This window comes from Mauremys mutica, chromosome 7, assembly GCF_020497125.1.
Source record: "Mauremys mutica isolate MM-2020 ecotype Southern chromosome 7, ASM2049712v1, whole genome shotgun sequence".
Lineage (NCBI taxonomy): Eukaryota > Metazoa > Chordata > Testudines > Geoemydidae > Mauremys > Mauremys mutica.
The window spans coordinates 61,845,709-61,873,421 of NC_059078.1; the positions used below are offsets into that span (position 1 = coordinate 61,845,709).

Here is a 27,713-nt window from a genome sequence, read left to right on the forward strand (position 1 = left end):
TCAAATGAAAAGTTTTATTTGGTGATTAGGGATATATTGTTTTTTTAAACTCAGAGGTGGCATTGTGTTTTGAGTTCTGTTTTAGTTTGGCAGCAAACTGCATTGATGACCGGAATTCAAAGCATTAATCTACTGAATACTTCCCCTCCATCTTTCTGTCCACCAAAATAGACCCAGATATTTACCCAGAAAATTATGAATAGTTTTTTCACTGATTTTCATCTCCTTTTGTTGCGGTGGTAATAAAAACTGATAAATTCCCAGGAAAAAATAAATAAAATAAAAAATGAAAACAAAGGCCACTTAACATATATTAAAGAAAGAACATGAATAATCCCCTTTCTCTACCATTACTTCTAGTTCAGGTACAGAATTGAGGTCCCAGATCAGAACACCCGTAGCTTTTGCATCATGCTGGTGTTCAAAAACTAAATCTTACTCCACATTTTGCAAATGGCCCCTATATTTGTAATGGGCTGAGCAACCTCTCTTGCCATTTTCTCTCCCTTCAGCCCCATTTCTGAGGTGCTTGCTATGTCAATACAAATGAACGTTGTTGCTTGAACCCATCTCTAGTTTTGGGGCACCTTTGATTCCATTCATTAAAAAAAAATCATATATTTATCATAGCCCATACAGGACCTGTTAATGAACAAAGCCCATCTCATGTGTATTTCCATCATGCATTCCCCTCAGGCACATGATATGAGTGCACAATGTTTTTTGAGTGCAGAGATAACCTTAGGTTGTGCACACTATAAAGCCTTTTCTGTAATCAGTTACTCGGTTCACTTTTTCAAAAAATTGAATTTGGGGGTTGGTGAGACAGCCCTGTGGACAAAGGTCTTCCATGGATGCAGAGATCAGGTACAGCAGTAGTTAAATGTCCAGTCTGAATGTACCCCATTCCAAAATGGCTAGAGGTCAGCTGTATTTTGCTGTTCTTATGGATTGACTTCTTCTCTGAAAAAGAAGAAAAAATATCCTAGATAAACAAGACTTTATTTCTCTCCCTTTGGCAGCAGTGATCTAGGGTAACATACGAAAGTTAGAGCTGGAGAAATGTTATTTAGTAAATAAAAAATATTTTTTTTAAATGGCAGGAAAGTCATTCTAATCCATTATGCCAGTTGGTTCTCAAACTTTTTGTATTGGCCACCACTTTCACACAGCAAGCCTCTTGAGTTAAATAGTTACTGTTTAATACTGCAGAGCGGGGGATGAAGAAACTTTGTCAGTATCACTGTTCACAGCAGACTTAGCACCCCATTGCCGCCCTTACTTGTGTGCTGCTGCTGGTGGCAGGCACTGCCTTCAGTGCTGGGTGGCCAGAGAGTGGTGGCTGCTGGCTGGGTGCCCAGATCTGAAGGCAGCGCCACTGCCAGCAGCAGCACAGCACTGCAGGAGTAAAGGTGGCAATGTCGTACCACGCCACCCTTACTTCTGCAGAATGTTTGTGCTTTGTGCTGGGAGGGGTGGGTATGGGTGCACTAAGTCAAAATTTGGGGTGGCTATAGCCCCTGCAAGCCTTCCCCAGGATCACCCCTGCCTGTGAGTCTGACTGTTAATTATAAACGAGGGTTTTTTTTGGCTGCTCTCAGTCTGTTGATTGGTCTGCGGTTTAATCCAGTTCTTCAGCTGCTGAACAATCAAGCTCTCTAATGTTGTCTCAGTCCCAGGACTGACCTTAGGGAAAATTGCACCTTGGGCAAACTTCTATTTTGACACTCTTTCTTTAGAGCCAGAGACCCACCATATGCGGGGCTGACAGCCAGCGACCCCCATGTAATAACCTCATGACCCCCAGTTTGAGAACCCCTGCATTATTCTAATATTGTTTGACCATTTCTACAGTCATAAAGATCCTCACAGTTAACTCTTGTTTGGCAGGACATCTCAGAGTACGTCTACACTACGGGATTATTCCGAATTTACAAAAACCGGTTTAGTAAAACAGATTGTATAAAATCGAGTGCACGCGGCCACACTAAGCACATTAATTCGGTGGTGTGCGTCCACGGTCCGAGGCTAGCGTCGATTTGTGGAGCGTTGCACTGTGGGTAGCTATTCCGTAGCTATCCCATAGTTTCCGCAGTCTCCCCCGCCCCTTGGAATTCTGGGTTGAGATCCCAGTGCCTGATGGGGCAAAAATCATTGTCGCGGGTGGTTCTGGGTAAATGTCATCAGTCATTCCTTCCTCCGGGAAAGCAATGGCAGACAATCATTTTGCGCCCTTTTTCCCTGGATTGCCCTGGCAGACGCCATAGCGTGGCAACCATGGAGCCTGTTTTGCCTTTTGTCACTGTCACCGTATGTGTACTAGATGCCGCGGACAGAGGCGATTCAGCAGCGCTACACAGCAGCATTCATTTGCTTTTGCATGACAGCAGAGATGGTTAGCAGCTGTTCTGTACCGTCTGCCATGCCATTGTAAATTGGCAATGAGATGACGGTTACCAGTCCTATTGCACTATACCTTCTGCTGCTGTCATAGGTGCCCCTGGCTGAGATCAGCCGGGGGCGCAAAAGACAAAAATGGGAATGACTCCGCAAGTCAATCCCTCCTTTATGGTATCTAAAAATAGAATCAGTCCTGCCTAGAATATGGGGCAAGTGTACTAGAGATCCAGTGTATCAGAGAACTAGAGAGCACAGCCGCTCCGTGTCAGATCATGCAGGAATGATGAGCTGCATGCCATTTACAGGGGGTGCCCCTGCAACAACCCCACCTGTTGCTTCCCTCCTCCCCCAGCCTTCCTGGGCTACTGTTGCAGTGTCCCCCCATTTGTGTGCTGAAGTAATAAAGAATGCAGGAATAAGAAACAGTGACTTGTTAGTGAAATGAAATGAGGGGAAGGCAGCATCCTGCTGCTATGATAGTCCAGGCAGTTCAGAATCTTTTTTTTACACATGAAGGGCGGGGGCTGATGGAGCTCAGCCCCCTGTTGCTATGATGAAGATGGTTACCAGCCGTTCTGTACCGTCTACTGGGAATGACCGGGAGGCCAGTCAGGAGCACTCATGGGCTGATGACGAGGACGGATAGCAGCCCTATTGCACTACACCATCTGCCACAAGGCTGATGATGACGACAGATATCAGCCATATTGTACCATCAGCCACCAAGGAGGGGGGGGCGAGGATGCTACAGTACAGTGCCGCAGCATCGCGTCTACCAGCAGCATTCAGTACACATAGGGTGACATTTAAAAGAGTCAAGAGACGATTTTTTTTCTTTTCCTTCTGGGGGTGGGGGGTGGGGGTACATTGACGAGCTATGCCCTGAACCACCGCGGACAATGTGTTTGACCCTACAGGTATTGGGAGCTCAGCCAAGAATGCAAATGCTTTTCGGAGACTGCAGGAACTGTGGGATAGCTTGAGTCCTCAGTCCCCCCTCCCTCCCTCCATGAGCGTCCATTTGATTCTTTGGCTTTCCGTTACGCTTGTCAGGCAGCAGTGCGCTGAGTCCCTGCTATGGTGCCTGTCTGGAGATTTTTTTAAAATACTTTGGACTTTCGTCTTCTGTAACGGAGCTCTGATAGAACAGATTTGCCTGCCCATACAGCGATCACATCCGTACGGTCCATGCTGGAGCTCTTTTTGGATTTTGTTTTCGGACTGCACCGCCAGCCGTGCTGATTGGCGCTCCACGCTGGGCAAACAGGAAATGATATTCAAAAGTTCGCGGGGCTTTTCCTGTCTACCTGGCCAGTGCATCCGAGTTCAGATTGCTGTCCAGAGCAGTCAGTGGTGCACTGTGGGATACCGCCTGGAGGCCAATACCGTCGATTTGCGGCCACACTAACCCTAATCCGATATGGCAATACCGATATTAGTGCTACTCCTCTCGTTGGGGAGGAGTACAGAAACCGGTTTAAAAGGCCCTTTATATCGATATAAAGGGCCTCTTAGTGTGGACGGGTGTGGCGTTGAATCGGTTTAACGCTCCTAAAAGCCGGTTTAAACACGTAGTGTAGACCAGGCCTCAGTGTCTTTACAGCTGCCCTGTTTTTACCAAATTGACTGTGACGCACAAATACACTGTATGTATTTCCAACCTGTGGATCTAGTGGAAATGACTGCAGATGCATCTTCCTCTGCAAGAAGGGGTCAACTAACAGCATGCAGAGGCCCTGGCAGCAAGTAGCGTGGAGGACTGAGCACAGTGTTGGCAGGGGAGGCAGGAAATCATGTGACATAACCCCAGCTGTGAAACTCACTTGATGTGTGGTTTCATCAAGTTGCTTCACCTCAGTTTCTCTTTGTGTGAACTGCAGATGATAATACTGATCCACCTTTCTCACAGCGGTTGTGAGGCATAGCTGATGTTTGTAGAATGCTTTGAAGATGTTAAATGCTATAAATGTGTTGTTTTTTATTGCTTCAAGGAATCCTGTTCTGCTTTTCAAACATAAAAGAGCTTTATCATGGCTGGTGCAGAAATGACGAAGGAGCTTATTTAAACACAATCTGGGATAGTTCTGTTTTTCACATTTATATTTCTGTGCAAAGACATGGATTCCAACATGCATTCTGATAATAAAAGATAGCAACATTTGTTTATAGTATTAGTTTTAATTTCGTACTATAGTATTTCTTAGAGGCATCAGCCAAGGATCAGGACCCCGTTGCACTGACTGTACAGACACAGTAAAAGACAGTCATGCCACAAAAAGCTAACAATGTAGGGCCCTGCATCTGCAAACACTTATGCATGTGAAGTGTCACTTACTTCAATGGAACTGCCCTTGCAATCAAGCTCATGCATAAGTGTTTGCAGGATCAGGGCCTAGTTTATGACAAAGTGCAAGAAGTAAATGAGACAGAACAGAAGGAAGGGGAGCACAAGCTGTTTTACCCTAAGCAGGGGGTCTCAACTTGCTACCTAGCCAAACCATTTTCAACTGGTAGTGCTCTGTAGGAGGCAGAGCTAATCTGAAGGGAAGGGTTGGAAGGAAGATAAGATGAGGGGCTTTCTGGATTTTTCTGAGGAGTTTTTCCCACTCACAAGGGGTGGCTTTGGAAATCTATTTTTTCATTGCTATTTTGATTGAATTTTATAAAATTGGTTGTGCTTCTGAATCATTTCACAGTACTGGCCTATAGCATAAAGATATAGTTTCCCTTTAAGTAACATAACACATAGGGAAGCAGGATTGTGTGTGCATCAGAGGTTTACTTTCAGTATTTTACTTTTACGGATTCCAGTTTCCCTAACGGTCGTTCAAAATCCACATACGATTGGTGGGCAAAGGAATTGTCCGGGAGGAAATGTACACTAGCAAACACATGTTATGGGTCTGCCATTTAACTGATACATATCAGAGCACTTCATAATAAAATCACCTTAGGCTTCTCTGTCACCTTCCACCCAAGGATCTGAAAGCATTTTACCAACATTAAAACAAATAGCCTCGCGATACTCCTGTGAGGTAGGTAAGTATTATTACAATTTTTTTAGAGGTGAGGAGCCTGAAGCACAGAACGGTTAAGTGGTTTGCCCAGGATTGCCAAGGGCATGTCTACACTGCATTGTAAACCCGGGTCTGTGGGACCCGGAGTAGTGGACTCGGTGTTTCCAAGCCCACACATGAGTGTCCACACTGCATTGTAAACCTGGGCTTACAATTGCTGGACCTGGGTCTCACAGCCCTCCTTCATTGTTTTGTATGTGGCCACGTTTATTCTTCTTTGTTACGTACCTGGATGCAGTTTTAGAAATACTCCCCAGCTTCTTTATATCTGACTCCAAGCTGCCACCAAAGACTCTCTGTTACCCCCCCCCCCCCCGCACCCCATTCCTGCTGTGTCAGATTGGAGGAAGACCTTGAACTCTTCCCACCTGGCCCCTTCCGTAGAACATACCTCATCGCAGCTGATTCCACGTGTGACCTGCAATGTGTAAAAGAATGAAACGGAGTGTGAGTACAGGAGCAGCCATCCAAAGGTGCTCACTCAAAGAATCAACCCATCAAAACACTGATTCTTTTCTTCCTTTAACTCTTCCATGGTTTCTTTGCTTCTCTCCAATCTTTTATTCTGTTTTACTCCCCCTAGTGTCAGTTCCTGGAAACTAAAGTTCGGCAGAGTTCTTTTCCTTCAGGACTAAAGCATTTTCAGACAGCTGCAGAAAAGGAGCTCTTAAGAGCCTTGGCAAGCAGGAAATGTTTCTTCAGCAGTTGGCCTTTCACAGGCCTTTTTTCCTCCCTCAAAGCAATTTTTAGCCAAACTATTTTTTAGAAACAAAGATTTTGCAAGAGCAGAGAAATTCAATACAAGTCATTAGGTCTCAGTTTTTTCTTAAGGACTCTGATTCTCCTTTCACCTACACCAGTGTAAACTGGGAGTAACTCCACTGGAGGCCAGTAGTTTTGCCTAGAGTTGCCCACAGGCCCGTATTATAAGAGATGTCCCTTATTTAAGTACGGGACAGGCAATATTTTATTTAATCAGTTCTGCAGGGGTGGCTCCAGGCACCAGTGCCCCTTCTGGCCTTAACATCAATGATTCTATGAATCTGTGGCTTGCTGAAAATGAGCCTAGTTCAGGGAGTTGAAATTGTGAGTATTTTTCATTTTGTGTTTTTTTTTTTAATTTATGTGTCTTTTAGGAGCATGTGGTTGGATGTTCCTTGAAAAGTATTTGGCATGTTTGTACTGTGGCAGCTCCAGGGAAGTGAAGAGCTCCTGCTCTGTTCCTGAAATCAGTGGTACCCAAGTCTTTGTCATATTCGGACATCTGTTCTAAGCAATTACCCCCAGGACCATCTTGTTCTTCTCAGTTTGACAAAATGTATTTTCCTCTTCTGACTCAGCAAATGTTTGGGCTAATCCCAGGGTTAGTGATCTAGGGTTACATCATGATAGCCCTTACGTGGCTGTGCAATGCAGTAGGAAGGAATAAGGATTCTTCCCACCTTTGCAGCTGTATAAAATCCAGCCACAACTGCAACCCCAGCAGCCAAAGGAGCAGAGGAGTGGCAGCCCGGATGCTTCCACCAAGGTGCAAGGAGAGGCAAAGATTAGGTGGAACCATGACTCTGCAACCCACTCACGCTAGCCAGTGGAACTGGCTGGCCACATGAGTGAAGTATGCTGCATCCTTCAAAAGGGTATAACAAATTACTCTGTCCATCTCCCATACAAGCAGGGAGCCCCACAAGGAGTTGTGCATCTCTGAGGCACAGTGCCTCCCAGGGATCCTCTATGCACTGCCCCTTACTATGGGCTGCATGCTTAGTAATGATCCTCCCTGGTGAAGCCAATAGAACTATGCTGACTGACACAGCTGAGGATCTGGCCTGATATATTTTGAGGTGGTATCATGTCCTCCCTTATGTGGAGCCAGAGCAGATAAGAGGTAATGGATAAAGTAGGGGGAGAGAGAGACATTTGACAGCAACAATGGAATAGAGTCTGAATTGTGCTGTTGGAAAAGATCTGGGAGAGGTTAGCTGGAGAAGTACTAGCATCCACAGAAAGAAAGGTGGCAGCAACACAATGGCGACATTAGGAAAAGTGCAGGAGTAGTTAGTGCAGGGGTTCTCAAACTGGGGGTTAGGACCTCTCAGGGGAGTTGCAAGCTGTCAGCCTCCACCCCAAACCCCGCTTTGCCTCCAGCATTTATAATGGTGTTAAATACATTAAAACGTGTTAAGGGGGCGGGTCACACTTAGAGGCTTGCTATGTGAAAGAGGTCACCAGTAGAAAAGTTTGAGAACCCCTGAGTTAGTGCATTCTGTGGTGGTGCTGGAGGAACTTACAACCAGACGACCTGAACAACTAGATTTGACTATGAATTGTTGTAGTAATTCTGTTTAAACCCTCATGTTTCCCAGGTCAGTGAACATCTCGGTGTCCTCACTAAAGTGTGCGATGTAATAAATAAATAATAATAATAATACCTATCTCGTATATAGTACTTTTCATCAATAGATGTCAAAGCATTTTACAAAGAAGCTAAGTGGTATTATCCCCATTTTACAGATCGGGAAATTGAGGAAAGGTGATTATTTTTTCCCCAAGGTCTCTCAGCAAGCCAAAGTGAGAACCAGGACTAGAATACAGCTCTCCTGAGTCCCAGTCCAGTTCTCTAGCCACTAGACAACATGGCCTCTGTATAGCAGGGATATTTAATTTTTGTTTCTTTCTGCAATATGTATACTTGAATGGGTTGGGTAGTAATTTCTGACTGCATTTGCACATTTATTTTTTATATATGGAGTCCTTTTGATTGTTCTCTAGTTTTCTACTAAATATGTTTTTTTTACGGTGACATGCATTATGTGGCACTTGACTGGGCTAAGGAGTATTATGCATTCAGCTTAATTTCTGGTATGTATGTTCAGAGAGTCTGTATCAGAAAATTACATATGCCACCACACATGGCCTCCTTCCAATTCCCCCAGTGCTCAATACGGAATCAGGCTCATCAGAGCAGGACTTCCCTCTCGCAGGGCAAAGGAAGTTTGTCAGACACAGGAAGTGTCTCCTCATTAGCAGAAGTGCAAGCTCTCATGCTCTGGCTCAATAGGCAGTAACTCTTCTCCTCGCCTGCCCCCTGTGCTTGATAGGGACTAACGTATGGGGACAGTGTAGGCAGAAGAGGAGTCTTGTAGCTGAAGCAGACCACAGGGGATTCACATTTTGTATTTCACAAACCTTCTGATGGGGAAAAGCAGCGCTTTGGCCCTGCGGAACAGGAGAAGGTCTTGTGGGGAGAAGCTGTAGAGAAGCCCTTTTTGTAGAGCAGCCTATGGCTCATCAGAGGGGACCTTTGCTCTGTCCAACTTCCTATGGTTTGGCAGAGTGGAGCTCCTCACTGCAGGACAACTTGTGGTTTGACAGAGCCAAGTCCCTCACCCGTCCCCTTTGGAGGCCAACAGGAGGGGAGGGGATGACTTACATCAGGAGTTCTCAAACTGGGGGTCGGGACCCCTCAGGTGGTCAGGAGGTTACTACATGGGGGGGTCACGAGCTGTCAACCTCCACCCCAAACTCCGCTTTGCCTCCAGCATTTATAATGGTGTTAAATATATTAAAAAGTATTTTTAATTTATAAAAATTAAACAGAGACTTGTTATGTGAAAGGGGTCATAAGTAAAAAAGTGTGAGAGCCACTGACTTACATGGAGCTGTGTGGCAATAACTTTTGAATACTGTATGTTGCACTAGTTATTGGGATGTTTACTGTGTGAATACAGGGGTTTAGTTTAATGGGGCTGTGAGGAAAAACAAGCAGGAAGCAAAAGAATGGCTCCGGCAGGGTAAGCCATCCTTCCGCAAACACTTGACGATGGTTAAAGGACAGTGGCAGAGTCCTTGGCTCTGAGGATTCTGGCTTGACCTCCTACTATTCTGGTTTTTAAAAAGTCTGGGGTTGTTTCTTTCCCCACCACTGGTCACAGACCCCCATAGAGGGAAGCACTGCAGGTGCCAGAACACAGCTGATACACGGGTGCTATAGCCCAGGGCCGGGTCTCAGAGTGGGAGAATTGTGTGAGGAGTAAAGACATGAGGCCTGACAGCTGAGAGGATGCACTCAGTGAGACTAGAGTGGACAGAGGTGCAGCTAGCCCTGTAACCATGAGAATGGGGAAGCCATGTGGGCTGTGGGATGCTCTGGAGGAGAGTTGAGGCTGGAATGGGGAGGGTAGCTCAGTCAGTATGCAGTGAAGCAGCAATATTTCAAGTGCTCCTTATGGGGGGTGAGCCGGGATGTGGAGGTTACAGTGGGGAAGTGAGAAAGTTATGTGCGCTCAAGGGAATGAGCAGGGCTGCTGGGGCCAGGGAGGAGAATGAATGGTAGGGTGGGAGGAGGCTGGCAGCCACTAACTCACCCCTGCCATCAGGGACCTGATGAACTTGCTGTGGATTTTCAGAGCGCGGGGCCGGGGCAGCAAACCACAGGGTGTCTGTTTCCAGGAAAATCAGGGCAGAGCTTGTGGTCTCTTGATTTCTTCTTCAGAGCATCTTCTCTGCCTTCCCACAGCCCCACACCAGTCTGTCTGCACTGTAGCCTGGCCCCTGCCTCCTTGCTCTCAGTAACGGCAGGGATGTGTGTGAGGAGAGCCGGCCGATAGCTGATTGATCGGGGCAGTTCCAGTGGGGAATTAAGTTAGATGATTATTGTGACATGTCTGATCCAAACTGTGAATGTCATTTGGTTTTGTGCCTTCCATTTAGAGTGCTACGTGTCATTCTGTGTGGGACTGTCAGTGTGACCTTGAGAAGGTCAGTCTGTTTCACATGCTGCATTGCCAAGAAGGGATGATGAAAGAGCCACTGAGGGCCATCAACTTTGAATGACACATGAGGACTGGCCCGCCTCAGGGGACATGGGATTCCTTCATGTTGGACTCATATGCCTGACGGGGTCCGAATTTTGCAGTCTGGGCACATGGCAAACAGCACCAGAGAGAGGGGATGCTCTCTGAAAATGTGGGGGCTGTCCACCATATGTCAGAAGCCCAGCTGGAGGGAGGGAGAGAAAGTAAGAGGGACTCTGCCTGAAAAGCTGACCGGACCTTTGACTCACAGAAGGGGTCAGATCGGACGGGGGAAGTGTGCCTTGGGACTGCTGGTTGTTTTGCAAAGATCTGTAACTTCCTTGTGCTTTCCTGAAAGTAAAAATGACATGTGTTCCTTACTTGCCGGCCACGTTGTTCTTGAAGGGGTTAGTTAAGAAGCTCAGAGCACTCATACTGAGGTAGAGCTCTCAGCAACTGGGGGCTCGGGAAGGCTGGGGCACTGATTTGGAGAATACAAGCGTCTGGGCTGTGGAGCCCCATATCCCAAGGAAAGGTGGCAGACATGGCATCGGTGCTAGGAGTGTGCCAAAGACCCAGAGCTAAGAACAGTGTCCTGGCTCTAACCAGACCCAGGGGGCTTAGAAGTGCATGGGATCCGGCGGTCAGGTCCCCTCAGCAGAGTGGTGTCCATCCAGAGAAGGGGATGGTGCCAGCTTTGTGACAGTGACAAATAAAGGAATAAATGAGATAACTCAATATTTAAGAAATAAGCCACTTTTCAAATGTAATGAGTGTGTGTGTGTGTGTGTGTGTGTGTGTGTGTGTGTGTGTGTGTGTGAGAGAGAGAGAGAGAGAGAGAGAGAGAGAGAGAGAAAGAGAGAGAGTCTGATGGAAAATTCAGTTGGCCTCTGAAGAGTTGATCTGCTACACGTGGAAAGTAAATTCACTTGTAAATTGTGAAATGGAGGGATTATAAATCCTGCTTTCAGTGGAAATCTCAACACAGCCTGAACTTTGGAGTTGCTACCGATGCCTCCATAATTTCACCGCTTCAAATGCAGCTGAGGTGGATAGTGATTGTAAGCAGTTTCTAGCTGCTGACTATTCAGTGGCCTATGTGAAATCACTTGATGATTTCAATCCATTTCCTTATGGAAAGGTGTCCCCATCACAATGGGCATTACCCTCACATTGGCAGTCTCCACGGACATTCAGCTGAAAACGTTAAAATCCACAAAAAGGCTGTTGTGTGTGTTGAAACAACAGCAAATTCCTGGCCCCGTCTTGCTCTCTTTGTGTAAAATAGGGTGACCAGATGTCCCGATTTTATAGGGACTGTCCCAATTTTTGGGTCTTTATCTTATATAGACTCCTATTACCCCCTACCCCATTCTGATTTTCACATTTGCTGTCTGGTCACCCTAGTGTAAAATCTCATTCACCACCCGCCCTGCGCCACAGGAATGAACTTTGAGAGAAAGAGAATTCCTCCGTAGGTGTATTTTTGGTATCTAGCTATTCCGAGTGCTCTTCTCTGAGAACTTGTTTACAGTATAGTGTGTGTCAGCCTCTTAAACAGATACGATTTCAATGGATGGTATAGCTGCTGAGATGTTAGCCCTCACTTGGGTATAGATGGAATGTATACCACTGTGTGTGAATAGTTTGTACAGTATATTAGTCAAGGCATGCATTGCAAAGCCCAGTGTCGTTCACAGAGTGTGGGACACTGGCCAAGAGTCAGAACCATCTTTCTGTGCCATATTAAATCAACTGCTAGAGGAAGTTTCAACTCATGGAGAAAACAGATCCCAACATGGCATCTTGATTAAAGTGGAGGCTAATTGGATTACGATGGCAGGTAGCGTGGTGGGACATGTCTTCTAGAGACAGCACCTGAATGTTAGAAATGTAGGTGACCATGAGCCACTTTGTAGAACTCATTTGGATCACATTTGACCTGTAGGTGGTGCTTTGTCCACCCTTGATACAAACAGAGTATGTACATTGCAATAGAGTAAATTGTGTATGTTGTGGTGTTATATAGAGAATGGTATGCTTTTTGCTGTTAAATTATCTCTTGCATCTATTTCAAGGGGGATTTGCTTTTCCTTGGAGCTTGTTTTTATTTACAGTACTATAAGAAATATGTGGTAGCGAAGGACTTAACCATTCTCACTATGCTAGGTTAGGAGAAACAGGATACATGGGGATTTGGTGCATTACATGTGCCTAAAATGAACAGACAGATATGCTGCACTCCATGGTCACAAAAGCACAATCCTCTACCACTTGGCCTACAGAACAAAGAATCTCCATTAGCTGTTAATGGTACAGAGACTATGACACAGAAGTGAGCAGTTCTGATTCCCATCCAGTAGTAAGTATATGATACATACTCAAATTAATTCCACATGCTCATGTGTTAGTCAAAGGAATGGTAAACATGCTGCAAAGCCATAACTCACAAAAGCAAGCTGTATCTCACCAGCCTTACTGGCAATGCCACAGGGCCTAGCAAAGGCAGCAGATACCTTGGAAGAAACGAGATGGAAAAACAGATAACATTCAGAGGCTATTCCTAGAAGCAGAAAAGAAAAGAAAAAAATCCTTGCTGGGCTTGGCAGTTGGATTATGCAGCTGCCAAGCTCCTTGCCTCCTTCCTCAAATATCCCAATGACTTGTGCACTGCATTTAAAATACGATCTCATACTGAGTGATTTACATTGGTGATTGATGATTGATACAATGGGCTGTATGGGGGGAAGGGCGGTGAATGTGTTGCTCAGGATTTGTTGAGTCAACAAATTCCTGCTGGCTATTGCAAAGGTTTTAAAATATGTATATTTTCTTTCTAAGTAAATATTCTGTCTCTCTGTCCGTCTTGCCTCTGTCTGTCTCTTTCTTTGTCTCTTTCTGTCAAAATAAATCTGTCTGCCATGTACTGTAGTTAACTCAAAATACTGCCAACATTAAATGGGCCCAGACATTTTTATTAATGCATTAAACTTGCATGATATTTTAGGCATTATAATTTACCAAGCTTACACCAAGATGGCATTTGAAACTGATGTGAGCTATTAATTATTTTTTTTAAATGACACCTAATAATTGTCAGTTGACACTGAAATGACTGTTTCGTTAACTGACAGCATGATGCCTAAAACCTTTTAGGCTTTCAAAGTATTAGTAAATATCCCATACCCATCATGTTTACAGGCATCTCATTATGAATTTACTGCTTAAATAATGCTATGTACCTGTGTAAATAAAGGGGCAAATGCTGTAAGTTACTTCCTAATGAACTGCCAATGTGATTTTGGGCTGCATACACTTTAAGGTATGTCTCTCTCACTGCTTATCCAGTGCTTCTGTACTGGGGATGTGGTGCTTGATTCTGGAAACTATAATACCTGAAAGATGTTGATGTATTGGGGGAAATTCAGATGAATTCTACAAATAAGTTCAAGGGGCTGGAATGATTGACTTTCAGGAGGAGCGGAAGTGAACTAAATACTTTGGCTGGTGTAAATTGGTGTAGATCCATGGACTTTAATGGAATTATACTGATTTACCCCAGTTAAGGATATGGTCCAGGGAGTGAAAGAAATTATTTTGTGTGAGGCATAATAAGAAGTAGTGGGTTGGAATTAAAAGAAAAATTAGGCTGAACACAGATTTGGGGACACTTTATCAGTTGGATTAAGCTGCTCTACATCAGTGGTTCTCAACCAGAAGTACACGTACCCCTGGGGATATGCAGAGGTCTTCCAGGGGGTACTCAACTCATCTAGATCAGTGTTATTCAACCTGCAGGTTGCAGCCCCCCAGGAGGTCACGGGATGGGTTTAGGGGGTCGCAAGTGCAAGGCTGGCATTAGGGGATGGAAAGCAGGGCAACTGCCAAGGGTCCCACCTCACTGGGGGCCCTGTGAAGCAATGTTCCCTCTAATTTTTCCCTTCCACGTGCGGATGAATTTTATTATGTGCACCGTATGTGATGTGTGGCAAGGGTGGAGCCAGGGGGTTCAGAGTGTGGGAGGGGACTCAGGGCTGGGCCAGAGGGTTAGGGTACGGGGGGATGAGTGCTCCAGCTGGGGGTGCGGGCACTGGGGTGGAGCCAGGGATGAAGGGTTTGGGGTGCAGGCTACTCTGGGGCTGCACAGGGAGAGGACTCCCCCCAGCACTCTCTCCCTGCAGCAGCGCCTGGGCTGGGGGAGAGTGTCTCTTCCAGCCGCTCTGGGGCTGGGACCAGGGGAAAGGCGTTTCTCCCCACTGCAGCCCCAGAGCTGGGAGGGAGAGGCATCTCACCCCGCGTAGACCCAAGGGCTGGGGGAGTTGCCGCAGCCCTGCACACCCCAAGCACTCCCATCATCACCCCCACCTCACCCCACTGCCCCCACCTACCACCTATTCCCCACCTCACCCCACTGCCATCTTCTAGGCCCACCTGTGGCCATGCCCCTGAGTGCAGTGAGCACACCTGTGCGGCTCTGCTAATTAAATGTGCAGCCCTTGGTGGCCTCCTGCGTGGCTGCGCAGGTGCGCACCTTAGAGGGAACATAGCCATGAAGCTAAGTTACTTGTTTCAGCCCTGACACCTGAGGCTCAGGCTTCAGACAAGGCTCACAAGTGAAAAACAGGCCTAAGTATCACACTGAAATGTAAGTACAATATTTATATTCCAATCAATTTATTTTATAATTATAGGGTAAAAATGAGAAAGTAAGCACTTTGTCAGTAATAGTGTGCTGTGACACTTTTGTATTTTTATGTCTGATTTTGTAAGCAAGTAGTTTCTAAGTGAGGTGAAACTTGGGGGTACACAAGGCAAATTGGCCTCCTGAAAGGGGTATGGTCATCAGGAAAAGCTGAGAACCACTGCTCTACACTAACCCCTCCAGCTAAGTGAGCACCAATAACTAAATTTCTGCACTATTCATATTACAGGTTGCTTGCTATCCCAGTTGCTTTTCGACACAGCCCTGGAACTGTTGGCATGCACAAGCCAGGGCTGTGTGGATATAATGAGTATTAAGACTGGGCATATAGAACAAAAAATTATGTTGTATGCAGATGCTGCGCTGGTTCTACTCCCTAACCTACAGAAGTCCATACTCAAATTATTAGAATTCATTGAAAGGTTCAGGGGCTTAGCCAGATGGGTGGTGGGTATAATAGGCCAGGGGAGGCATGGGGGTGAGGAGGTGAGCTGGGGCTGGGAGGTCTGGCAGGGGAGTGAGGAGGCAAGCAGTGGGCATGGAGTTTGGTTTGAATTTTTGTATTTTGTGTTATGTTATCTGTTATAATATCATAGGAAAAATCATTTAGATTCTGATTTTAAAATAATTTTTTTTTTGCGGAATTTTGAAATTTTGGGATTTTGTTCCTAATCAGACTGAAAATAAATGTTGAAATTCTCAGCAAAATAGAATTTCCATTCTCTGCACAACTCTACTAAATGCCTTTGGAAATCTCACCCTTAGTGACTTACATGCAGGTTTGTATCCTTTATATATTTCTATCTAAAGCACTGTTACTGTTAGCAGTAATACATGTAGGGAGAGGGGGATTTGAACTTTACATTTTGCATGCCAGAACACAGCAATGACCCTTACCTTTTATCCACTCTGTTGTCTGAATCTGAGGAGAGAACAATAAGAAAAGGTGGTTATGTGAGATACCAGGGATAGAACTGCAAAGCTGATTGGCCTGTTCAGATAGTAAGGTGATGGGACCATGAGTACCTAGATACTATAGCTAAGTAGGGAGATCCACCAAATCTTACAGAGGCAAACTCATTGACATCAAAGTGACTGTTGTCTCACAATGGATAGCAGGATCAAGCCCAATATAAAATCTAATATATTATAATATTCCAAATTCTTTCTGAACCCTTTAATTTGGAACTTTTGATATTCTGCTTCTTCAAGACTGCACATGAGCTAATATCACAGCTCATTCATCAGCCCCAAATGCAGTGAAAAACAATTCTGAGAACAGATACGTGATGATCAGGGAATTAGGAGGAATGGATGTGATTTTTTAAAGCTGTTATATAGTAGCAATAAGATAAATTTAGGCCTCTGCTCTTAACAGCAAATCTTCAGTGTCTATACAGAGTAAAATAGGATGCCTAAGTTCTCCTTTAAAAGACCCACATTTACACTAAGTAGCATAGAATCAAGTTACCTACCTTAGAAGAAAGGGGTGAGACCCTAGCAGGATCTGACCCTGTAGTTTCAGACAGTCTATTGCCACTCTGAAGGTGATGCCACTAAACCAATGGTTTTCAACCTGTGGTCCGCGGACCCCTGGGGGACCACAGACTATGTCTAAGGAGTCCGCAAAAGGTTGTCATTACCATACAGCTGTGGTCTTCAACCTGTGGGGGGTGGGCCGCAGACTGTGTCTAAGATTTCCAAAGGATCCGCACCGTCATTCGAAATGTTTTAGGGGTCCGCAAATGAAAAAAGGTTGAAAACCACTTGCATTAAGCCCCTGTACTGAGGTAGGTGGTGGGGCTGGTGTTGGAGCTACTTGTCCTGCAGTGCTATTGACCTAACAGGCTTAGATGGCTGTCACGTTGGCAAAGCCTTTACTTCTGTTGATTGCATGAGGATTACCACGGTGTTCCAACCACAGAAGCAAATGTTTTCAAATGCAGGCTATGGATGGCCAAGCAAATACCTAGCCATGCTCTCACTCTTTCTCTCTGTGAACGTTCCAAGGTCTTTCAGAATATTTTCCTTTTTAATACGTGGCATGGTTTTCATGGCACAAACTGGCTACCTGCTTAAAATTTCCCTTCATCTAAACAGAGGCTAGATTAGCATCAGTTCCCTGCATGACTGACAAATTGTGCTTCATCTGCTACTGGGCATGTAAATGTCCAAGTGGAATTCATCACAGAAATGTCATTAAAGAGAGTACCTGCTTGGGTCCCGGGCCCCACAATAATTACATTTCCATCGGGGGGGGGGGCCTTTTATCTGTTTTTCCATGATCACGTTACATTAAATTGCGTCACGACTCCATTTTGTGCTATAATGCAATTCAAGATGCCTTTTTTTTAAATAGAAGTTGGCTTGGGAAAGGTATTAAAAATCAATATTTTGTAATTCAAGACAACACAAGTTTTCAGGCTATGAAGCTGAGAAGGTTTTTTTCCAAGGATTCCCTCAGCTCTGGGGTGTCTGGATATGAGATACTGGTTGAGACCCAGCTCTGCAGTGCTTGGGACATAAGACCTCCAAGAAAAATCCAGGATACTGGATGAAGGGGTTGCTGGTGATTTGGCAGGCAATATGTCTCTCCTCTAACCCATGCTCTGGCTATTGGAGGTGCTGACAAGTAAAACTGAGCTCCTGAGATCTTGTACTCCTTAAAAATCCCATGGGTCTTTTTGCAAGAGTAGGGCTGTTCAAACTGGTATTCTGGAAAAATTTCAATCTGGGTAAATATTTTCTGCTGCCTTATCTCTCACTATAGTTGCAGCAGGGTTTGGTATTCCTCTTTATTCCTTGTTCTCAACTTCTGTGAGTGTTGCTGTGTGCTGTTATCACATCCTGCACCAGAGCTGATTGCATTTCAACAGTGGGAGAAATTATCTCTTTCTTTACTCTGTGTTTTAGTTCATAAAGCATTTTGGAATCTGGGTTGAGAGGTGCTCTGTGCAGAGGATGTATGCCAATGAGCCACACTCTGCCCCCAGGGAAGTCAATGGGTCAGCATCTCCCCACAGGGAAGTGAGTGGGGCAAATTATGCTCTCTTTTAAAGTGTTGTATATTCACATGAAAGGGGGCAGTTTCCGCTCAGTTTCACTTTAAGATTTTGGGTTTGAACTCAACACTCTGAGCGGCCTATGAAGCTGTGTGGTCTGAAACCAAAGGAAGTGTGGGTTCCAAGAGCTATGAAGTGAGACCACAGAGCTTTTCTCTGCCCTAAATAATGCAGCCAGTAAAAGCATGCATTCCTGCAGCAACTGGCATCCCAGAGAACCCAACAGCATCTTACAAGCCAAGGTCCTGTTCCTGCTCTCATTAGAAGCCAGTGGGAGTTTTGCCAGGCAAATACCTTGATGGAAGTTACAGGAATCAGACAGTGCCTTCTGAGTAGGAAGGGTGGAACCAGTACAGTGGGGGAAGTGAAAATTCTTGTCAGGATGCTTGTGCAGGCCCCTACTGATAGCTAACATGCCATGGGATCTTTAACATATATGCAGAGCAGATAGAGCCCTTTTTAAAAAAGTCTCCTCCAAAAGATGCTTACACAATATGGAATGCAGTTTATTTCCCTTGGAAAGCTGAGTTAACCATGTCAGGATTCAAACATGGGGATCTATGGATACCAGGGATTTCAAATCTGAAATTCACACTCCTTTTCAAACACAATTCCCTTTGCAGCTCCACCCAGCAGATACTCTGCTCTTACTATACACAGATCTACTCTGACTAAGGGAGCAGAGTAATGGAGTTTAGCTTTGCTCTGTTGATGGGTGAGAAGAATTTCCCTCTAAGTCAGAAAGCAAGAATATGTTTCTCTTACCTACAAAGTCATTGTCAATCAATTGCCTTTTGATCATGCAGATCTTTAGTGCTAAAAAACCAATTGCTAGGAAGACTCCCAGGGTAACTCCTATGATAACATACTTGGGGTCTGCAAGGAGAAATGAAAATAAGTCACTGAATACACATTATTAAATAATAAAATATTTGGTCTTTTGGGAGTGTGGGGGACATAGGACAAAGATTCCAACATTAACCTGAGCTTATTCTCCGCAAATGGCGGCCGCATTAGTTCTCCCACTTTAGAATAAGTTGAATGTGCAGGGCTAGCTAGTGACCCTCCTCAGCCGCACACCCGCAGTGCTAATTCACACCGCCTACTCCCACAATAGAACTGTGCTCATTGGGGGACTCAGGGCAGGTTGCTGAATTTTGTGAGCCAGTGAGTAAATGAACAACCTTCAGTAAGAGGTGGGGTCAGTAGGAGAGCCCACGTGGGCGAGAGACGAGGCTGGTGGCTTGTACTTCAGGAGACAAGGGTGCTGTTCCTGACTCTGCCATTGGCATCCCAGGTGACCTTGTCTGTTTGGATTGTAAGGTCTTTGGGGCAGGGACTGTCTGTAACTGTGTATTTTGTACAGCACATAACATAATGGGGCATCCAGCTGGTTTGGGGCCTAGCTGCTACGTTAATATTAATAGTAATTTAAAAAGCCAGGCTATAGCATCACTGCGCGTAATGTCTTTCTGTTCTCAATTGTATTTCAGTTTTAATTATAATAATATTTCCTGGGATACTAGTAGGTGGCTTTGTAAAAGTCAGGAAGGCTTGGAGCCAGGAGCCCCCAACTCAACAACTCTGCTATTCGAATTTTTGCTGAAGGGAGAGAGCAGCATTTTTAGATGTGACTTACGAAGCACATGATGGTTCTACTGTTTAAAAATCAGGCTCTGAAACCTGCATACTGCCCCTGTTCATAGTCTTTGGTGTTCCAGTCTGCATTCCCATTGCTCTAATTAAAACAAAAAGGCTAAAATCCTTGAAATATAGTTGTTGCTGTTACTGTATTTTCTTAGTTCCTGGCTCCCACCCCTGTACAGACAGTAACATCCTGAGATGGACTCACCTATTACCTCCTCCTCGGATGCTCCAGAGGCAGAGACCTTTGCTCTCCAGAAATCTGAAATAAAAGTGATTTGGCCTGTCAGAATATATAGGTGAATGTATTGTATCCTGCTAGTGACTATACTTAAATAGAGCTGGAACGAATCATGCTAGGATACAACATATGATCATGTGATCAATTAATAGCCGTACATAGGGCTTAAAAATGGATCTAAGGCCTTGTAGAGCAGAGATGCATTATCAAAATGATATTTAATGGGGACATCCCTGAGGAACTGGCATCTGCCTTTCCATTCCACAAGTCTGTAGGCTGCATGCATGAGAGACAAGTTTGAAATGTCATCATTCCCACTGGAAACAAAAGAGAGATTCCAAATCTGATGACTCTATTAAAACATCTTGGGAAAGGCAGATCCACCCATGGCAACCCTTCCCAGGCAAAACATTTGCTCCGGTCCTGCCTAAGCCATGTCTCCAGACTTCAGCATGAGATTGCTGACAGAGGGGTCTCCTCTGGGACGTTGTCTCACGAGGAAAAACGTGATGGTGTGAGAGGGAACTTTTCGGAACCCTCAGCCCCACCTCCCACTCCATCATAGGGCTGCTTGTCAAGTTCCATCCTTTCCCACAAAGCCATGTGCGGCCTACATTCTGAGCTATCAGCTTCTGCAAAACAGAAAATACCCACTGTTTTTCATGGACAATTTCAAAGGGGAAAAAAAATTAACATTTCCCACCAAAAAAAAGTGCACAATTTCCCCCTGCATCTCCAGCTTTTGGTCTTTCATTGAAAATTTCTAATGAAATGAAAAGTTTCTGCAAAAACTTTGGGTTAGGGAAAAAAGGCCATTTTTGCTAGAACATTTCCAACTAGCGCTGCTCAGAATGACACTAGTGGCACCTGACGACATCGGGCACATAGACATTGAGATGGGATTTTTATGCAGTTTTTTAAAAGTGCACGTAAGGAATCATTCCTCCTCAGTATGTTTTGCGAAGGGTGCAAGCTCTTGTCTCCTTTACCGAGATGCTAATAACAGAGAAAGGGCTCCAGACCTGGAGGCCTAGATTCATCTCAGTGATTAACAATGGATTTATTCTGGAACAAATGTAGCCCTGCATATTAAGGCATCAGAAAATGGTGAGATTGGCTTTAAAAATCATGAGATTTTAAGCCATATAAATGTCAGATTCTTTTTGAGCCCTCAGTGTTCACATTTTAAAACTTTATTCTGCAGTCAGGAGGGCTGTAAACTTACTTTTAAAAAATGATTTGTTTTCCTATTGTAGTCACATGACTCCAGGAGCTGAGGCTTCATGAAAAAAACCTCTAATAAACATGCAAGAGTGGACAACACTGCATGACCAGTGTCCGGTTACAAAAAAGGGAAATTAAAACGATGTTGAGAGGCTCTAAGGGAGGAAAGGGTGTGGAACACTTAGGTTTTAATTTAGAAACCAAAGAGCTAACTTAATTCGCTTTGCTTCAGCATGTGAACATATTTCATTATAAATATAAAAAAGCCTTCTTTCTACCCATCCCCTTAATTATTCTTTCTGCTCATATGAAGAATGTTTTAAATTCAAACATAATAAAAGTAATATTGTATTACTTTTATTATCCTAATGATCATAATACAGAGACCTTCATGTCTGCTTTCTAATGGAATTAAACTGGTGGTGGATTATGTGTTTTATGGCAGGAATCATATTTTACATGGCATATTTCATGTAGGTCAGTTTAATATATAGAGATTTAATTATTAGTTTCTTTTTAAAAAGGGAGGGACGGAGGCCTCTGCAAGCCCATAGGAATTGGGATGATGCTTTCAATTCATACGCTTCAATCTAGATTTGATTAAGATTTAATAATAACTAGTGGGTGCTGTTTAAATACCATTTGCTTCTGAGTTTAATTTCACTGATATATAAAACAATCGGGTTGTTTTCTTTCACGTGACAAGAGTTGTGTCATGGAGCCCACTCCTGAAACCAGGCGTTGCTCGCATGTTTGTTGCAACCCACAAAATCAGCTTTGGTTTGTTGAAATGTTTGCAACTTCTCAGTAGAAAGGGGATAGACTGGAGGGAATAGTTTTGAATTCTCCCCAAATTCTGAAGAAGTCCAGATCCAACTTTACGACTGGCCGCCATCTCTATAATGTGCCAAACATAACTCCCAGATCTGAATCCCCCATAATTTTGGAAATAATTAGATCTTGATAATAACTTTGCAACTTTACAGAACTATCTCTGATTTTGAGCGACCGCTGGACCATTTTCAAGCAAACTTGGGCCAACTGATAGTCCCTCATCCCATTCCCTTCACTACCCAACTCATGTGCAATATGCAATTTGCACAATAATGCAAATGTACTATTATTTATTGGTGTTGCGGTGGTAACCAGGAGCCCCTGTCATGGATCAGGATCCCCTTGTGCTTGGAAAACACAGAACAAACACAGAATAGAAAGATAGTCCCTGCCCCAAAGAGCTCACAGTCTGTCTTATGAGGGTTTAACTCAGCAGCTTTAACTGAGTGTTGCTCTACGTTCTTGTTCGAACCTGAAATCCAGCCTGACATTCATGTGAAACCTCCCGACTTGAAAGAAAAGGAAAAGGGTTGACTATGTGAGACCTGCATTTCCAGTCTAGATGGATTGCATTTTAGATTAAAGAAAACAACAAACAAAGAAAGAACAAATGCAATGTCTCCATGAGGGAGACCAGAGCATCTCTGTGTGTAAGAACCTCCACTGAGAGTGCTCTCCCCACCCCAGCAGACCTTAAATATAAAGGGGCAGAATACCGAGAACAGAATCATAGCTAAATGCAGCAGTTCACAGCGTGGGGCAATGTGAAATGGCCCCTTGTGTACAGCTCTGCTGGTGAATTTCACTGTGTATGTGTGTCCCTGGACCAAGGTGCAGAGAAAACTATGGCTCTGTGATGTGCGGACTGGTGCTGGAGGAAACATCGATAGTTCATCCCTCACATCTCAGTGCTGAACAACAACATGAAAAATAAACCATGTCAAATGTTCCCACGTCATCATCTGGCCATGAATTGTATCAATATGATGCCTCATCTCTCACAGCAATCAGCACTTTCTCCAGCCTCTTTTCTCCTGTCGTTTTCTAGTCCCTTGAGAACTTTTCCCTCTTTACCTTTTCAGATCTCTCCCTCCCTCCCATTCTTCACAGCATTCCAGCAATCAACAGATGGCCTCATGGCATCTCAGTAGCCACCACTGGCATGTGGTCAATGCTGGGGAAAGCAAGTGGGTGGAAGGGGAGAGAGAGGCAGAGTCCTGGAATATTGAGAGGTGGGGTGCAGGGAAAGGCAGACAGCAAACCTTCAGTGGGCAGACAACTCTGGAGACAAATATAGACTATCCATGGAGATGAAGGGGAGAGAGAAATCCAGGGGGGATGGAAATCATTCCTGAGCTATTAGAAAAAGGGAAATATTTGGGCTAGGTACCATGGCATTTGCACACCAAGAATACAACAGCTAGACTAATGGGTTGTTCATGAGTCAGGCACTGCTAATGTCCAGGCAAACTTCCTTCTTCATCATTATGGGCCATATGTTAATACCCACCCAGAGACAGGAATCTGGGCCCCTCCCTAGCTTTATCTGCACTGGAGAGATGTGGCATTGGCTACAGCAGTACAAGTAACACACATACACTCTGTTAACGCCCCTTGCATCTTCTCCAAAAGATTTACAGTGCTGCATGGTGTCACTGCAATGGGGCAAGTCTCAGTGCAGTGCTGTGTGGAGGGCAGTTGAACTAGAACGAGTAGGCAACCTATGGCACGCGTGCCAAAGGCGGCACGCGAGCTGATTTTCAATGGCCCTCACACTGCCCTGGTCCTGGCCACTGGTCCGGGGGGCTCTGCATTTTAATTTAATTTTAAATGAAGCTTCTTAAATATTTTAAAAACCTTATTTACTTTACATACAACAATAGTTTAGTTATATATTATAGACTTATAGAAAGAGACCTTCTAAAAACATTAAAATGTATTACTGGCACGTGAAACCTTAAATCAGAGTGACTAAATGAAGACTCGGCACAGCACTTCTGAAAGGTTGCCGACCCCTGAACTAGAATGACCTGTGTGCACATGTAGGACTGCTGCAAGCTGCACTGGGGTAACTCTCTGACATAGGCGCCGACTTATATGGGGCTCTGGGGCTTTAGCCCCATGAATAAATCCCAAGCAGGGGCTCTGCCCCACCAATGTTTTTTCTCCCCTGCTTGGAGCGCCCCCCCGCCGCTGCCGCCGCCGCCAGGGCTGCCCAGAGCCCTTTAAATCCCAGCCGCGGCTGGGAATCAGAGGGCTCTGGGCTGCCTGCTGCAGCGGGAAGCCCAGAGCCCTCTGATTCCCGGCTGCGGCTGGGATTTAAAAGGCTCTGGGCTCCCCGCGGTTGCAGGCAGCCCAGAGCCCTTTAAATCCCAGCAGCGGCTGAGATTTAAAAGGCTCTGGGCTCCCCGCAGTTGCAGGCAGCCCAGAGCCCTCTGATTCCCGGCGGCGGCTGGGATTTAAAAGGCTCTGGGCTGCCCGCCGCAGCAGACAGCCCAGAGCCCTCTGATTCCCGGCCGCGGCTGGGATTTAAAGGGCTCTGGGCTGCCTGCAACCGCGGGGAGCGCAGAGCCTTTTAAATCCCAGCCGCGGCCGGGAATCAGAGGGCTCTGGGCTGTCTGCTGCGGCGGGCAGCCCAGAGCCTTTTAAATCCCAGCCGCGGCCGGGAATCAGAGGGCTCTGGGCTGTCTGCTGCGGCGGGCAGCCCAGAGCCTTTTAAATCCCAGCCGCGGCCGGGAATCAGAGGGCTCTGGGCTGTCTGCTGCGGCGGGCAGCCCAGAGCCTTTTAAATCCCAGCCGCGGCCGGGAATCAGAGGGCTCTGGGCTGCCTGCTGCGGCGGGGAGCCCAGAGCCCTCTGATTCCCGGCCGCGGCTGGGATTTTAAAAGCTCTGTGCTCCCCGCGGGTGCAGGCAGCCCAGAGCCCTTTAAATCCCAGCCGCGGCTGAGATTTAAAGGGCTCTGGGCTCCCCGCCGCAGCGGGCAGCGCAGAGCCCTCTGATTCCCGGCTGCGGCTGGGATTTAAAAGGGTCTCAGCTCCCCCCGGTTGCAGGCAGCCCAGAGCCCTTTAAATCCCTGCCGCGGCTGAGTTTTTAAGGGCTGCGGGCTCCCCGCGGTTGCAGGCAGCCCAGAGCCCTTTAAATCCCAGCAGCGGCTGAGATTTAAAGGGTTCTGGGCTCCCCGCCGCAGCGGGCAGCCCAGAGCCCTCTGATTCCCGCCCCGGCTGGGATTTAAAAGGCTCTGGGCTCCCTGCGGTTGCAGGCAGCCCAGAGTCCTCTGACTCCCAGCCGGGGCTGGGATTCAAAGGGCTCTGGGATCCCCGCGGCTGCCAGCAGCCCAGAGCCCTTTGAATCCCAGCCTCTGTCCGCTGATTGCCCCCTCCCCAGACCCCTGCCCCAACTGCCCCCCAGAACCTCCACCCCCTATCTAAGCCCCACTGGTCCTTGTTCCCCAATTACCCCCTCCCGAGACCCCTGCCCCTAACTGCCCCTTGGGACCTCAGCCCCTATCTAAGCCTCCCTTCTCCTTGTCCCCAACTGCCCCCTCCTGAGACCCCACCCAACTTCCCCCCCGCAGGACCGCACCCCCTACCTGTCCCCTGATAAACCTCTTAAACTCCCATGCCTATCCAATTGCTGCCTGTCCCCTGACTGCCCCTTCGAACCTCTGCCCCATCCAACTCCCCCTGCTCCTTGTCCCTTGACTGCCCCCCGGAACTCCCTACCTCTTCTCCAACCCCCAAACCGCTTACTGTGCCACTCAGACCAGCGTATCTGGCTCCATGCAGCTCCAGACAGTTGCTGCCATGCTCCCCCATGGAGCCCACAGCCCTCTCCCACCCCCAGCACCTGCCTTCCAGATTTGAACACCTCAAAATTCAGGAGTGCTCAAGCTCGGTTTGGGCAGCTTTTACTTCATTTCTCCCAAATCAGTTTCCCCTGCAAGGTGCCAACTGAAGGTGTTGGAGAACAGAGAGATCAGGTGGCCTCCTAATGCCTGGAAAAGAGACAAAGGCCGGAGGAGGGAGTGTCAGTGCCTGTGCGGACTTCTGGGAAGTGCACGGTGTGGAAGGGGATGCTGTGATGCTTTGGAACATCTCCATACAAAGCCAGTCAGGACTCTGGGGGAGCCTCCTCTCTCGGAGCATACTGTCTCCAGGGCAAGAAGCTTACACCTTCCTGGGTCTGACCTCGGAGCATTCAGCATGCCCTTCCACGTCATGCACTTTCCAAAGTGAGTCTGCCCAGGCTGGTCCTGGGGCAACCAGAGGTCGCTGCACCCCAACTCTGCAGTCAGATGTGACTCTCAGCCAGACAGTAAAACAGAAGGTTTATTAGATGACGGGAACACAGTTTAAACAGAGCTTGTTGGTACAGAAAACAGAACCCCTCTGTCAGGTCCATCTTGGGGGGTGGGGAGCCCAGAACCAAGTTCTGGGTCTCTCCCAATTTCCCCAGCCAGCTCCAAACTGACACTCCCTCCTCTGGCCTCTGTGTCTCTTCTGGACAAGGAGGCCACCTGATCTCTTTGTCCCCAACACCTTCAGTTGGCATCTTGCAGGGGAAACTGAGGCACCCACACAGTATTCAGAGAAAATATTAAGAACATTCCCACTTCATCACAACAGATGCAACAAAATATAATACCGTATATTGAAGTAGGCAAGTGCTGCTTCTGACTTTCCACTTTTAATTGACCCTTGTAATCTTGTGGCGCTGACGCGTTGTAGCTTCATTTTATATCGGCTTACAGGGCGGGAGCGGGGGGGGCACCACCATTTTGGGCCCCACCAAAAATTATACAAACCTGCCGCCTATGCTCTCTGAGGCTGTCTGAGGCTAATGAGTTTCCTGTGATTACTCCCATTGAGAAGGAGGGCTGGGGCGTGTTCCCCTGCAAGGGCTGCTGCCCCAGTAGCAGCAGATGACTCCCCAATCCCATAAATCAATAGAAACAAGACTAATCTGCATATTGGCTGGGTGTTTTTGCATGAGCTGCAGGCTCTGCTCTGCCCCTTCTTAGTAGGGCTCTTCCTGACACGTCCCCTCAATGTGCCTCGGTGTCTCCATATGTAAAATGAGGCTGGATAATCTTAGCCCAACTCGTGAGAGGGCTGTTGTGAGAGCAAATGTGCCTGATGCTGGCAGATGCTCTGAGAACACCTAGGAAACTTTATGTTCTGCATGTCCAGAGTGGGCATGTGAATTGCTAAGCAAGGTATATGGAGAGGTAAGAAAGGGGCTTGCACACAGAATGCACATAGACTATTGCTTTTTAAATACACTGTAAGTGAAACCCCTAGGAGAACACTCTGCAGCCATCAGCTATCTCACCAGCAAAGAAGCCGGTATGTAACTGAATTGTGCCTTTTGTTTTGTCATGTCCGATCCCTCATATATCTGCTGCACTCCAGTATGAAACTCTGTCTAGAAAGCTCAGCGAAGTAACACCACCCCCTCGATAAATATTCCCTTTCCACTTTGCACAGAAATAAACTTTAAAACTCAGCACACACATAATGCAGCTGAGGAATAAACAGCACCAGCACGCTCAAGAGATAAACAGTATAGCAGCACCCCACCGCTTAAATATTTAGCCTGTGGAAAGAAAGGGAAAGGAAATACATTGGATCACTTACGTAAGAGAAGCAGAAACGTAGTTAGGACAGGAATCCAGCTTGTCAGGAAGACCATTGTACCTTTCAGTGACCCAACAATTTCATCTAAGCTTGCTGGATT

The 27,713-nt window shown here is 46.2% G+C and overlaps 1 protein-coding gene across 2 annotated transcripts; it reads right to left on the reverse strand.

The window, feature by feature from the left end:
- On the reverse strand, window positions 1-27,713 carry TMEM273 (transmembrane protein 273). Of its 2 annotated transcripts, XM_045022856.1 has the most exons (7): window positions 27,614-27,713; window positions 19,887-19,940; window positions 18,800-18,910; window positions 15,870-15,894; window positions 12,721-12,786; window positions 5,869-5,895; window positions 1-963 (listed from the first exon to the last, which is right to left on the reverse strand). In XM_045022856.1, the coding sequence occupies exons 1-7, from the start codon at window positions 27,666-27,668 to the stop codon at window positions 945-947; spliced, it is 357 nt and encodes a 118-aa protein (XP_044878791.1). In that variant the 5' UTR covers window positions 27,669-27,713; the 3' UTR covers window positions 1-944. The 2 variants fall into 2 exon arrangements, with proteins under 2 accessions (XP_044878791.1, XP_044878792.1); XM_045022857.1 differs by lacking the exon at window positions 12,721-12,786.